This window comes from Merops nubicus, unplaced genomic scaffold (genome assembly GCF_000691845.1).
Source record: "Merops nubicus isolate BGI_N331 unplaced genomic scaffold, ASM69184v1 scaffold1223, whole genome shotgun sequence".
Taxonomy (NCBI): domain Eukaryota; kingdom Metazoa; phylum Chordata; class Aves; order Coraciiformes; family Meropidae; genus Merops; species Merops nubicus.
The window spans coordinates 11,953-25,061 of record NW_008600711.1 but is presented as its reverse complement, the minus strand read 5'-3'; the positions used below and the strand labels follow the sequence as shown (position 1 = coordinate 25,061).

Here is a 13,109-nt window from a genome sequence, read left to right as displayed (position 1 = left end):
TAAGGCAAGGAAAAAAAAAGAGGAAAAGGTGCTTGAAGGCAGGTCACAGCAGAAAGCATCTCAGGGGTAGATGGCTTTAGTGCACGAGCCCAGAATCCCTGGGCATTCCAGAGGCGTAACACAATCCAAACTGCCAGTAAGCTTTGACTTGAACCTTCCAACCCTCAGAACTACATCCAGACCTTACAGTACCTACAGTCTGATTTAAAATAAACACCAGCCCCCCAACAAATCCAGACCGAAGTTTGAAAGAAGGTTTTTACACGTGCTTAATAACTATTTTTTCAGCAAAACTGAGCTAACTTTGTTTTCAGATCTGGGAAGCTGGATTGTTAAGCTCGCTCACATCTTCATAAAAATCTACCTCAAACTTCAGCAAAGGTGATCAAGACAGCAAGAATAAACTATTAGCTTTATAAGCAAATGTGTCACCTATATTCTACAGCACTCAGTCAACTAAGGTGAAAAGCAAGCAAACAACAGAAAGGAAAGAAAAAAAACCCAACTAGCCTATTAGATGGCTAGTCATAATTTTAGTTTAATTTTATGCTATTACCAATATTACCTCAATTATCCGGCTGTCTACTGGCATTGTAGTGCTAACCATGTGGACATTTGGTGTGGATGTAGATCGCTGTCTTTGGGAAAGGGAGCCCTCAGAAGAAGGGTTTGATGTGTTGAATGTGAAGGCATGAGGTGTAGAATACCTGTGCTGGGAACTAGGAAGGGAAGAGAGAGAAGAGGAAAGTTGTGGTTATTTTTTTTCCCCCCTTCTAACGAGTAAAAAATACTATTCAATGTAACCTGTCCAAAAGCAATATACACAGAATTCCAAACAGAGAAAAAGTTGAGACTTGCATGCTAACTAAACAATTTGGTCAGCAGAATCATTCCCAGTTGAACTCTGGAAATAAATTTTTAAAACTTGAAGATCTTGTTAGCTCACACATTTATCAAGTGTATTTAACCCCAGTCTGTTTCCGCTGCTATAAATTTCACCACAGTTCACTACAATCCCCATCAATTCACATTTAATATACTGAAAGAATACTGGCTCTGCTGGATTAATTTAGGTCTATGAAGTTTAAACAAATTTCTCATTACAATGTATAGTTTCAGAGGTGCTTTTACTGCCAAGCCCCGAGTTTGTAAAGGTTTGCAAGACTGTTCGACGGTTTGCACAGAACAGCCAGCAAGGAAGTCATGAAACCCAATACCAGTTAAAATGAGGCCAACACTAAATTCCAGTTCAACAAAGAGTTATAAATCATCCCTAAGGTCACTCAAACCTTACTTCTCCCAACTCACACAAGTATCTGAACTGCAATTAGCCAGTTTTCACAAAAAGCTTGAGAAACTATCAAATTAATGCCTGGAAATAGCATACGATGGCAAAGAGTAAATAAGATCAATTCCTGGTGGTGTTCCCACTAAAGTAGATAAAAAAATAAATGCACAGAACCATCTGCAAGCCAGCTATGGGCTCCATGCCTCGTTCCTGAATAGGCCAAGATTTGTCAAAGGGCTGTAGGAAAAACAAAAGACGGCCTGCTCTCTTCAGCCTCTAGAATTTTAAGGGAAAGAATACATGCACCAACTAGAATCAGAAGACCCACCCCTCTGAAAGGAAAGCAATTTTTATTCTAACATTTAGAACCACAGGAGTGTTCTCTTTACATCTCAGAAATTTCTTTAGGAGGAGTGTGTTTTCAGTTTCCACTGCTTTCTCTTTAAACTCTTATCTGTCATCATAACACCAGAACGTTATCCTAGTTTATGTACGCGAGTCGTGCAAAGCTAGTCACAAACCCTCACGTGTATACTACCTGGTCAGATAAAGTTAATCCACAAAAATACCAAAGGGAGCCTTGAATTTGCTTAGGCAGGAAAAAAAAAAAAGTCTCCAGAAAACTTTTAATACCCTCCCTTAAAATGACTAAAAATTAAAAAAAAAAAAAAAAAAAAAAAGGTAAAATTCCAAATCAGCGTTTCTCTTGAATCTAAGAAGAAGAAAGGATGCTACGTGTTATCTATGATGAAGCAGTGCTGCCTTCTTGCACATACATCCTAAGCTCCTGTAAGACTATGCTATTTTTGAGGTATTGGAGGTGTTTTGGTTTCGTTTGTTTGTTTGTTTTGAAACAACTGTATTTCCCAAAACAGAAATGACAGGAAATACTAGCTTACCTAACAGGTATCCGGGAGACAGACTCCCGCATCCGTCTCATTGTCAAGGGAGGTAGTGCAGGGACACCACTGTCACTGATATTTGAATTTGGGAACAATCTGAAATATCAACAAAAACAATTACAATTTCAACTGCTACACTACCTCCTGTACAATGCTCTTGAAAGCTGAAAAATTTAAAGGGCCGTTTCTTTCCAGCACGATTAACTTCATGAATGCAGTCATGTCTTTACATGGTATTTTCCCTCTGTGTATGGTACGACTGAAAACTGTCTTCAGACTCCCAGAGAAAGTTTCCATGTGTTCTTTCTGAATCGAAGATAGAAATCTTTTTACAGCACACTTCAGATTTTCCTGAAGGGGTCTTCAACACCAAATTTTTTAGGTTCTCTTAAACCCAGGTAGCACCAAGTGGCACAATTCATCCTGCACTCTCATGACTAGTCAGTAAAAGAGAATGCATAACTATATGACCAAGGTTAGTTATAACAAAACTACAATCACCAAGACACAAAATCAATTATAGGTTTTAACATTTTTTGCATAAAAGAACTTCTTAACTATGATTTTCAACGTTTCCTAGGCAATACTGGGAAAACAGGAGGGGTTGTACCAGATGACCTTTAAAGGATCCTTCCAACCCAAACCATTCTATGATTCTACGATCACAGTTTTCTCACCATTCCCTGCATTTTCGACAGGGTGGGAAAAGCTGTGGTAGTTCTGGACACTCGTGCTTCCAACAGCTAAAAACAAACTGAATCGTGACCTTTTTTCCCTCTAACAAGAAGTGTTATGCAAGAGGAATTCCTCTGTTGAACAGAGGGCATTACAGCAACTGCCTGGGTATTCAAGATCCTTGTTTGCTTGCCTCAGAACTTTAACATCTACAGCATAAACAAAATGCATTTAATGTAATCGGCCTTCTTCATCTGGGAACAGACAATCATTGCTGGCTGTTTTATGAACTCAATACACAATTTCTGTATATTGATCGAGGTGACTACACTTCCCAACAATCCAAACTTATGTCTATGATAAGGGATTTTTAAAAAAAAAAAAAAAGCTGAAAAACCAGAACACCCCACAACAAACCAATGCTTGTCTGTCACAGAGAATTACTGCTGCTATGAAAAAGGAACAGTCCTTACAAGAGTTGCCTGATATTGCTCCAGTCGACACACATGGTTGGGACTTTCGTGCTGCAGTGCTCGTGGAATTTATAACCGCACGTCTGACACCGAAACCCATTTAGCAGAAACTTTTGGCAGATGTCACAGAAAGCAAGCTTTAGAAAGGTCTTCCGAGCCTAGAAAACATATTAAACTATTAATCCCGTCTCCTGGCTTCTCTTCATTGGCTGAAATTAACATCTTCAGAGCTTGACATAAATACCATGTTAAAATGATATCAGTGCCCCCAAAGTGCTACTGAACTTCAAACCACACTTGAATACTCTTGCTTGCATTTCCAGCGCAGCTGGAAAGATGGAAAGCTTACAAACAGCTAGGGCTCGTTACCCAACCATTTAAAAAAAAAAAATTGAACAGAAATATAAATAAAAATAAAGGAAAAAAAGTGTTTTGTCAAATTCATAAGCACTATTTTGTGCTCAGTGAGGTGACAGCATTGGGTGGGCCAAGAATGTGTTTTTTTTTTTTTGTTGTTGTTTTTAGTATCACCAAGATGGTGAAGGAGGATCAGATCATAATGGTCACCTCATTTTTTTTATCAGTCAAAACGCTTGTGTGTTTATGACTAACCAATATCCCCCTTTGCATTAAAAACTCAATTCCTTAGTAAATAACATCATTTTAAGGAAATTCTACTTTTTAAGATGGCATCTAACATTTTTTTTAAACCTTCTGAAAAACAAAAAAAAATATTTATATGAACCAAAGGGTTTCTTCCCCCATAGCATACTGTGGAGGAAGAGTCAAAGTTTGAGCTTCCTCCCAGTCTGGAGAAAATTATTCATTTTCTAGTGACCAACTGCAGGTGATCTTATTTATAGTTTTCTAAAAATCTAAAGTAGAAGCAAAGCTACTTTTGGGGTTTTTAAAATCTGTCATAACCTTTCTAATGGATATAGATGATGACTCTTTAATTTTGCCACCTGGTACAATATATTTCTGGGACAAAACAACAAAAAGGCTAGGAGCCAGGAATAGAGTTCCTTCCCAGGGAGGACAAAATAAAACAAGGTAAACCTATTAGAGCTAGGCATTGACACTTTGTTAAAAAAAAAAAAAAAAAAAAAGGCAGCTTTATTTGCTCTCTACTGAGCAAATAATCAATTTTTGGGAAGAAACTACAAATTTAAGTCTTTCATTCCCCAAAACACTGTCAAACCACAAAGCAGCACCATCAGCCAAAGACTGAAAATGAAAGTTATCTCCCAGTTCTGGGGTTTAAAGACTTATCATCTTAATACGACAGCTATAAAAACATATTTATATCAAATTAAAATTGCAATCACCAGACCTTTGAAAAATATCTGTAATGTGAACTTTTAAAATCTCTGGCTAAATATCAATTTGCAATTTGCCAATCTAATTTGTGGGGGTGGAGGAATCAAACCACTTCTGAAATCCCCCAATGTGTTTAGAAAGCCAAAACACTAATGCCCAAAGCATTCTTTGACTGAATGTGTGGTTCAATCGACACAATCTCCATCAAAACACAGAAGAGGAAAAGCTTACAAAATTGTGTGTAGTGAGTGGAACATGATCAAGGAAGTCCACTTGCAGTTCCTCTCCAATCAAGGAGGCAGCGTCTGTATTCCAATCCAAACGCACTTTTTTTCTGCAAGAAAGAAAAAATGGGGGCAACAAAATTAACAAAATTACTTAGGAAATAAGTCTGGCCTAACCAATGATCTATGTTTTGTGAGTTTTCTTGAGTAAACTGAAAACAAATACAAAACAGTGTGTCTAACCTCTCACAGCAAGGTATATTTCAGTATTTTTCACTTAAAAAATTAGGAGTAGCTTTGAAAACATAGCGATTCATCTCTTCTTCTGTTTAATGTGTAAGTCATTCATATATATAGGTTATTTGAAAGAAGAGGCCTAGAAGCTGTAACAGAGTCACAGAAGCACCCTTATAAACACAAGGTAAGAAGCTGTGAACAGCAGGCTCATTTACGTGAAAGCCACGTTATGTGCTTCAGCACTGAAGTTAATGTTGACCCCAGAATGGACTCAGTTACACAGAGATGGAAACCCACAGAAGACTGAGGCTTAAACAAGCATTAAGCACAAGTCTTACGAGGTGTGAAGTTAAATGTATTAACTCCATGAGATACCTTCACCCTCTCAGCTTGTAAAAGAATCATTTGGTACTTAATAGCAGCATTCCCAGTCCTACAAAAAATAAGGAGTATCTGAAGTGAGATTTAAATCCAAACATCGAAAGACTGTAGAATGCAGAGCCTTAAAACTGAGTACACAGAGGAGATGTTCATTAAAGCTGGCTACGAATCACTAGTGCTGAAGTTCACCACCTAAAAGGAGAAAGTTTCTTTTGAGGAGAAAGGCATCTCAAACACAGTGGCACATCACATTGTTTCATCTAGAGTGTGGTAAAAGCCTCTGCAAGATGTTACGAGCACTTGAGTGCACTCCTCAATTCTGAGCATTGTTAATATTTAGCTTTAAAACAGAAGAATAAAATTGTAAATGCCCAGGAAGCTGGAGGAGTTGCCCTAGAGGAGGGTCAAGAAAGCCACATGGGAGTGTTCACAACCACACCGTGCTGTTAAAGGAAGCTAGCCAGAGAGTAGGAGGGCAGCGTTATTTCTGCAAGATGGCACACTCTCCAGCTGGAAGCGTGGCAGGCAAGACTGGAGACTCTCACCCCTTTGGTTCGGTGAGAAGCCGAAAAACCGCACAGCACTCTGGCTGCAGACCTCTCACTTTCAGCGCCTTCATCAGACAGTCATGCAGGGTCATCCCATTGCGCACGTTCACCTGCAGCCAAAGGGAAGACAAAAACCAGTCAGTGACTGCAGAACTTAAGCTTTTTTTGCAGGGGTGGGGAGGGAAGAAGCTGTTTTTTTCCTCCTTTTCTTTAGAATTTCCAGTAAAACAGCACAGCTGCTCACTTTCAAAGTTAATAAATTCACGTTGAACCAGCCCATTTTCTGCCCCATACAGAACTGCTCTGTACTTCTGCAAAGGGAGTTTTGAGGCCACTTTGTAACATTTCAATTCCTCACAATCACTAAGTTTCAGTGAAAAGGGACTTTACACAGCGCTTGTATGAGTAAGTAGTCTATAAAAGTAAGAGAAGTGCAGGCAAGCGGAGTTACCTCAAGTATAGAAAAAGGTTTAATTTAGATTTCAGGGAGCTTTGCCCGAGACTATTATTAGTTCACTCAACTCCAAGAAATCTAAGAAAAGTGTTCCCTCAAGAAGTTTCACTTCAGCTTCATCTACCACGCCTTGGTGAGGGCATCCAAGGCAAGAAAACTGTGACAGAAATTACTTAAGTGTTTTACTTCAGACAGGTAACATTGTTTAGGTCAGCCAGGTGTCTTTTCACCTTAAATAGAATCATAGAATCAATCATAGAATCAATCATAGAATCATAGGGGTTGGAAGGGACCTCGAAAGATCATCTAGTCCACCCCCCCTGCCAGAGCAGGACCACCTAGAGTACATCACACAGGAAGGCGTCCAGGCGGGTTTTGAATGACTCCAGTGAAGGAGACTCCACAACCTCTCTGGGCAGCCTGTTCCAGTGCTCCGGCACCCTCACAGGAAAAAAATTTTTCCTGATATTCACCTTGAACCTCCTATGCGCCAATTTGCACCCATTACCCCTTGTCCTATCACAGGTCAACACTGAAAAAAGCTTAATTCCATCTTCCTGACACTCACCCTTTACATATTTGTAAACATTGATGAGGTCACCCCTCAGTCTCCTTTTCTCCAGGCTAAATAGGTAAGGAAAGTATCTTCCTCATCAATATGGGAAAAAATACAGCATTGAGGTAAAGAAATCCAGGTTCTCAAAATACAAAAACACTGCTTTCAACAAACGTTCTGCAGAACAAAGGAGCTGATGACACCACGCTGAGCCACAGGCAGCCCTTTTGGGATGCTCAGTGTTCCTCCTGCCAGATGGGCCAAGGTCATACAGACTTACCACTGTGCGCTGCTTGTTGGGCAAGAAAACCCGAATGGTGTTACTGGTTTTGGAAGTATCTGATATTTTGCCATCATCAGATGCGCGGCGTTGATAACCAAACTGCTGGACGATCGTAGGTGAAATACAGTTCGGGCCATCAAAGACAGAATCCTTGAGTCCAAAACCATTACTGATAGTCTTCCAAGCTCCCTGAATGTGCTCCATTGAGGCAGTCTGAGAAACAAGAAGTGAGAGGGTCAGGGAAAATGGTAATATCATGCCCAGTGAGGTGGTACTCTCTCTTCCCAGGGCAACAGACCTCACAGCCTCTTTGGAAAGCATCTGAAAACCACGCTGCCTTCTCCATCAACCTACACATCCAAGGCACAGGTCACCCACACGTGCACAATCAGCCCAAATCTTGACAACGTGACTTCCTCCACATGGTCAGACACAGTAATACAAGCACTAGTTCCTCTCACTGCATCTCTGGTGTCACAGAAGCAGTTTACCATGGTGTTAATTTAGACAATCAATGCCTGTGGGGCCCCCAGAAAGGTGGTGAGATGCCAGCTACAGGCCACAAGAATAGTCCTGTAAGGCAGAAACAGCAAATCAGCATTAGCAGAGACTGCACTGCTGAGAAAAAGAGGCCCAACAGGAATTACACTAAAAAGTATTCATTGAATAAATTCTATTTTTATCAGTGAATTGGGGGCTTGGGTTTGGTTGGTTGGGGGTTTTTAGGGGTGGCTGGTTGTGGGTTTGGGGTTTTTTCTTTGTTTGTTGTTTGTGGGTTTTTTAAAGGGTAGCAAGTTTAATACTGTTAGTATACAACAAAATAGGTAACATTTTAATAGTATCACAGTTTACAGAGTATAAAACAAAAACAACAAAAAAAAATCCTAAGACCCCCAAATCCACACACAGTATTAGTTTGGTATGCTTAGGGACAAAGATAAAGGTATCAGTGTATTTTTTTTTACCAGCTATGACAAATGTAATGCACCCTGAACCCCAAATTATAGACTATATGGATCTTAGTCAAAACTAAGCAAAACTGAAGCCTGAAGCAGTTTTGAGCAGAAATGTGCTCCTTGGTAAACTTCCAAGTAGCCAGACTCATCATCAAGCTTAAAAAAAAAAAAAAAAAATATTAAAAAGACTGAAAATAAGCAATGTAGTTTATTTTCTCCATAAAACTGCATCCTTGTATAAACATCTGAGAAACTGTCTCTTTGTTGCAAATTATTTGAACCCTCCAATTCTATAGAATCTCTAGAAGAGACAAAAAAAGACAAGGAGCTCAAGTGGATTTCTCTACCGAGTAAGCTGAGATAAGGAGTAGCAGAGCAACTATCAAAGCCTCCTTGTTGTCACTGCTCATGTAAGTTGACAACACACTAATGTTACAGCCTTTTTAGTCAATATTTTGACATGCTGCCAACATTTCCTGAAAAATTCAAGAGAAAATGGGAAACTACAAAAGCCTCAGACCTGCACCTTGACAAAAGCTAAGTTGCACACCAGAAAAGGTGCTTCCCAACTCTAAGGGTGTTCTCTCAGCCAAGTAGGTGAGATCTCATGCGTAATACTGTAGAACAGACTACTAGAGAAGATCACAGAAACACACGTGGAGGTTGTTGCACACAGAAAAACAAAGACAGCAACTGCCATCAGCCTCCTGTACAACACAAATGTCAGTTGTATCTTGGATCACCCATCTGCATCCTTCTCTTCCCTCAGATCTTCACCTCCTCTCCTGGATACTCTCAGGCCTGAGCACATTTGGCACAACCCTCTCTTCCAGCAGTGTTCTGCTCTCTCTTCCCACCACGCCTCAGCAATGTGTGTTTGCCATCTCCTTGGCTGCAGCTGATGATTGTGTCCCTGGCAGCCTGGGTTGGCTCACAGATGTTGAGAGTTCTGTTTTTAGAAACTGAAAGTACCTCCTCACCTCAGCAGGCACATTTAAACCATGCCACCCCTGGGTCCTTCCTGCCTAAACTGAAGGCTACAGGTTATACTCACATAGCTCAAGAAGGAGCCACCGCTGAAGGGAGAAAGTGAGAAATCAGCTTAGATCTGGCCTGGAGTGGACAAAAACCTGCAAATGGCCTGAGGATGGCATGGAAGAGGAGAAGAAAGGGAAGTTCAAAAGATATTTGCAGTCTTCTGGGGAGAGACAGGGAATCCATGCTGAACCTTCTCTCGGCATCCATGGTACAAGGGCATGCAGTTGGAAAGGTGGAGCTGGTTGGAGAACAGCAGGAACCAGCTGCCCTGCTGCTGACTTCTGCAACTACTCAGAGGCAGCAACCCTGACATGGGATGACAGGAGGCTCCAAGTCCTCAGAAACCCCTTCTTCACTCAGGCCAAGAAGAGTCTAGTCAGGAACCCTTCTGTGCTGATACCACATGAGCACTACACATGTTCACTTCTCGGACCTGGTCGCTGCTCTTACTCCAAAATTACTATCATGGAAGAATAGAAACTGCCAATAAAAACTGCTTCTTAATGAGTAATTTACAAATGAATTACACCTTTCCCTTGCCCTCTAGTTTAAAGAAATTATGGGAATAGCTACAAAAACACCCACTTTGAACTCAGAGAGCTCACTGGAGACAAAGATAGGAGCGAAGAGAATTAGCACAGCAACTACTTGACCAGCTCTGAAGTGACAACAAACCCAGCAAACACACAATCACACAACTTAGCATCGCACACACACAATTTTTAGCTGAACATGGACCCAAGCACGAGGGCAGCAGACAGACCAACCGACCGAGCCCTTCACAGGACAGAGGTCAGAGCAGGTGAGGCAGGCCTGGCACAGCTCACCTTCCCACGGCCCGTCACCTGCACCCTGCACTGCTCCATTTGCTCATGCAGGGTCTTTTGCTCCAACCAGTAACTGATGAAAGCCGTTCTACCAAAGCTAAGTCCATCTTCTCCACTCTCCCAAGATGCACACCAACCCACTCCCGTGAAAAGATGTCCGGTATGTTCAAAAGAGAAATTTGATTTAAAATAAAGTATGAAAGATTTTACAATGATGCCTTTATAAATACATTAATTCTTAGTTTGTTCCAGCAAGACTAGCTTTTCTTCCTTTAAATGAATTACAAGCATGTTTCTGAACCATAATGATACCAGATATGAGATCCACACTTATGCCATGCTCAGACAATCCATTGCCAGCTGAGTGTTTTCATGTATCTTTCTAAAATTTTTTCTAAATTTTTCTTCCTGTAATGCTTCATTTTCATGCAAACAACTTCAAACAGCCTGGCTACCACTGAAAAGATGCAACAGCAGCATATCCAAAGAATATTTTAAGCTATTAAGAGTACACCAGTCCCCTCGCAGATCAGCACAACTAGGGAACATGCTGATCCCTTTCACAAGAAATATCCAACCTGAGCAGAAAAAAAAAAATCTTCTAGTATTCCTCACCCTCCCCCAGGCACGCTGCACACCGAGGCCAAGACTCCATTCTTCGTTAGTGCCTTTTGCACAGATGACAGATTTTGATTAGTCATTTGAGCAAGCACAAGAGGGCTGTGCAATGTGCACAATTCCTGCAGATCATTCACCCATACCCACCCCGGCCACATACTCATATCCAAAAGATACTTCGAGTGACTTTTAAGTTTTTCCATGACCAGCAAAAAGTGCCTAGTCTAGAGCGTTAAAAACTTCAGTCTGTCCCCCTAAAGAATGCTGAAATTGGTCGTGAAGCTAAACTCCCCTCAGTACAGAGTTTAGGTGCCTTGCCCTTTCCTTTATTTCTGAAACAAGCACCAAAAGCTTGTAAAGAAAATGTAAACACAGTTCCCCCTCCCAACACAGACGTGCTGCTGTTTTTATCCCCACAAACAATTAACAGTCACACTCTTAATGAAATGCACATACAGAGGCAAAACATGACAGAACAAAACCCAGAATCCTTTGCAATCTGAACACTTTGGTTAGAATATTTAAGCTTTAGGAGTTGCTTATAAGAAGTGTTTTCATCTCTGACACAGCTGTGATCCATGTAACATGAACAGAGGGCGCGAGTTAGGATCAGGCTAACAGGCCAAGCAGATCTCTCATACATCTACAAAGTTGGCTTTTTTCCTTCAATGTCCTTCATTTTGAGAGATTCACACCAAAATGCAAGCTCCCCCCAACAGAACTGACAAAAAAAAAATTAAACATTAACAGGAGGAAATGTTATTGTTCAAGGAAAATAAAAATAAAAATAAAATAAATTAAAAAAAAAAAAAAAAAAAAAAACCAACACCAGCCCAAGAACAAAAACCCCACCAATACTGAAAGACTACACAATTCCTGCCCTGGCTGTCCAGACCCCCCAGCAGTCTCTTTTCTCACCTGCCTTTCTCTGCACTACGCGTTTCTTGCTCACTATTTCAGCTGCTGGGCTGCTAAGGTAACTCTGAAGTATCTCAGGAAGAAGTAAGGCTGCTTTTCCAGCCCCTGGACTCTGCAGGAGGGAGGGCACAAGCAACACAACCCACAGCCTGATGCCTTCAGACTGCCAGAGTCTTTGCAAGACTAACACCTCTTTGTACTGAGGAGTAACTCCCAAGCAGGACTGTGGCCAGTGAGCAAGAACCCAGGGCTAGTGAGCAAGAGCCCAGCCTTAACACCTGGCTGCAGAAGGCTGTACTTTGGACTCGGGTTCGTAGTTATTTGCCCCCAGACTAGCTGCACTTTAGCTGCTCTGTGCCTGTTCTCTGTTCATCAGAGTGGCTCCAGGCTGCTCCTCCTAACCAATTTTTAGGAAGAGCTCTTTGGTTTCTACTTTCCACCCTGATCACTCCCATGTCAGTCACCCTTTTCTTTCCATATGGAATCTCTACCAAATTCCTATGCACAGCTCTGTGAGCTTCCCTAGAAAACCTGAGAAAACATTCTTCATTAGAGAAATGCTCATTATAGAAACGGGAGCACTGAACACTCTGCTTGTATCAAAAAGACTACAAAGGGACAGAGAACCCAAACCCTTCCCTTTCCCAAAGCAAAATAAGCAATCCCAGGTAAAAAGAAAAATGCAGTGGGTGTTTCCAAGCACTCAAGCAGGACCTTCTTGAATTTTAGTGAAGTACAGCTGCTGAGTTTATAAAGATTCACAAAAAAGTGTATTAAATTCCTATGGAATCAGCAATGAAAGGAAAAGGCAAGCAAAGAAAGCACATAAATTTTGCACATATATTTCGTACAAGTTTTGTTATCAAAGCACTAAAACTCTGTCATGGAATAAAACTTGCACTTCATTTAGCATAATAATTTTAAAATTTATCTTATAATCCAAATAGATAAATATTGAGACATGGTCACTCCACGTTTTCAATGCAGCTCTCTTAACATCACAGTCACTATTAGAGCTGAAGTGACATTTAAGGTGTTCTCAATTTATAGTTTGGCACAATCAAATGCCTTACTAGAAATAACAAGCAGACACCACTTTCTGGTATCTGGTGGGATCAGAATCACATTTTACAACACACTCGCCACACTCGGACTTCTTGTTTTATCTACCACAACATCACATTCTTCACAGCAGAATTCTTCAAAGAGAGTCAGGAGGCTCTGCAGAGGGATCTGGACAGGTTGATTTGATGGACCGAGGTCAACTGCATGAGGTTCAACATGGCCAAGTACTGGGTCCTGCACATGGGTCACAACAACCCCCTGCAATGCTCCAGGCCGGGGAAGGAGTGGCTGGAAAAGGCTCTGGGGCTGCTGGTGGCCAGCCAGCTGAATGGCAGCCAGCCTGTGC

General features: G+C 41.1%; 1 protein-coding gene across 2 annotated transcripts in view; it reads right to left on the bottom strand.

Annotated features, from left to right (window-relative positions):
* RAF1 (Raf-1 proto-oncogene, serine/threonine kinase) overlaps positions 1-13,109 on the bottom strand; it is a 32,659-nt gene that overhangs the window by 17,421 nt on the left and 2,129 nt on the right. The window contains exons 2-7 of one of the 2 annotated variants that reach the window (XM_008937745.1): positions 7,339-7,554; positions 6,046-6,158; positions 4,890-4,992; positions 3,339-3,496; positions 2,188-2,286; positions 566-719 (exon numbers count right to left, since the gene is read on the bottom strand). In XM_008937745.1, the coding sequence (XP_008935993.1) occupies positions 566-719; positions 2,188-2,286; positions 3,339-3,496; positions 4,890-4,992; positions 6,046-6,158; positions 7,339-7,545 (834 nt within the window). In that variant the 5' untranslated portion in view covers positions 7,546-7,554. Of the gene's footprint in view, positions 1-565; positions 720-2,187; positions 2,287-3,338; positions 3,497-4,889; positions 4,993-6,045; positions 6,159-7,338; positions 7,555-13,109 lie in introns of those variants that run through there. The other variant, XM_008937744.1, reaches the window with a different exon arrangement.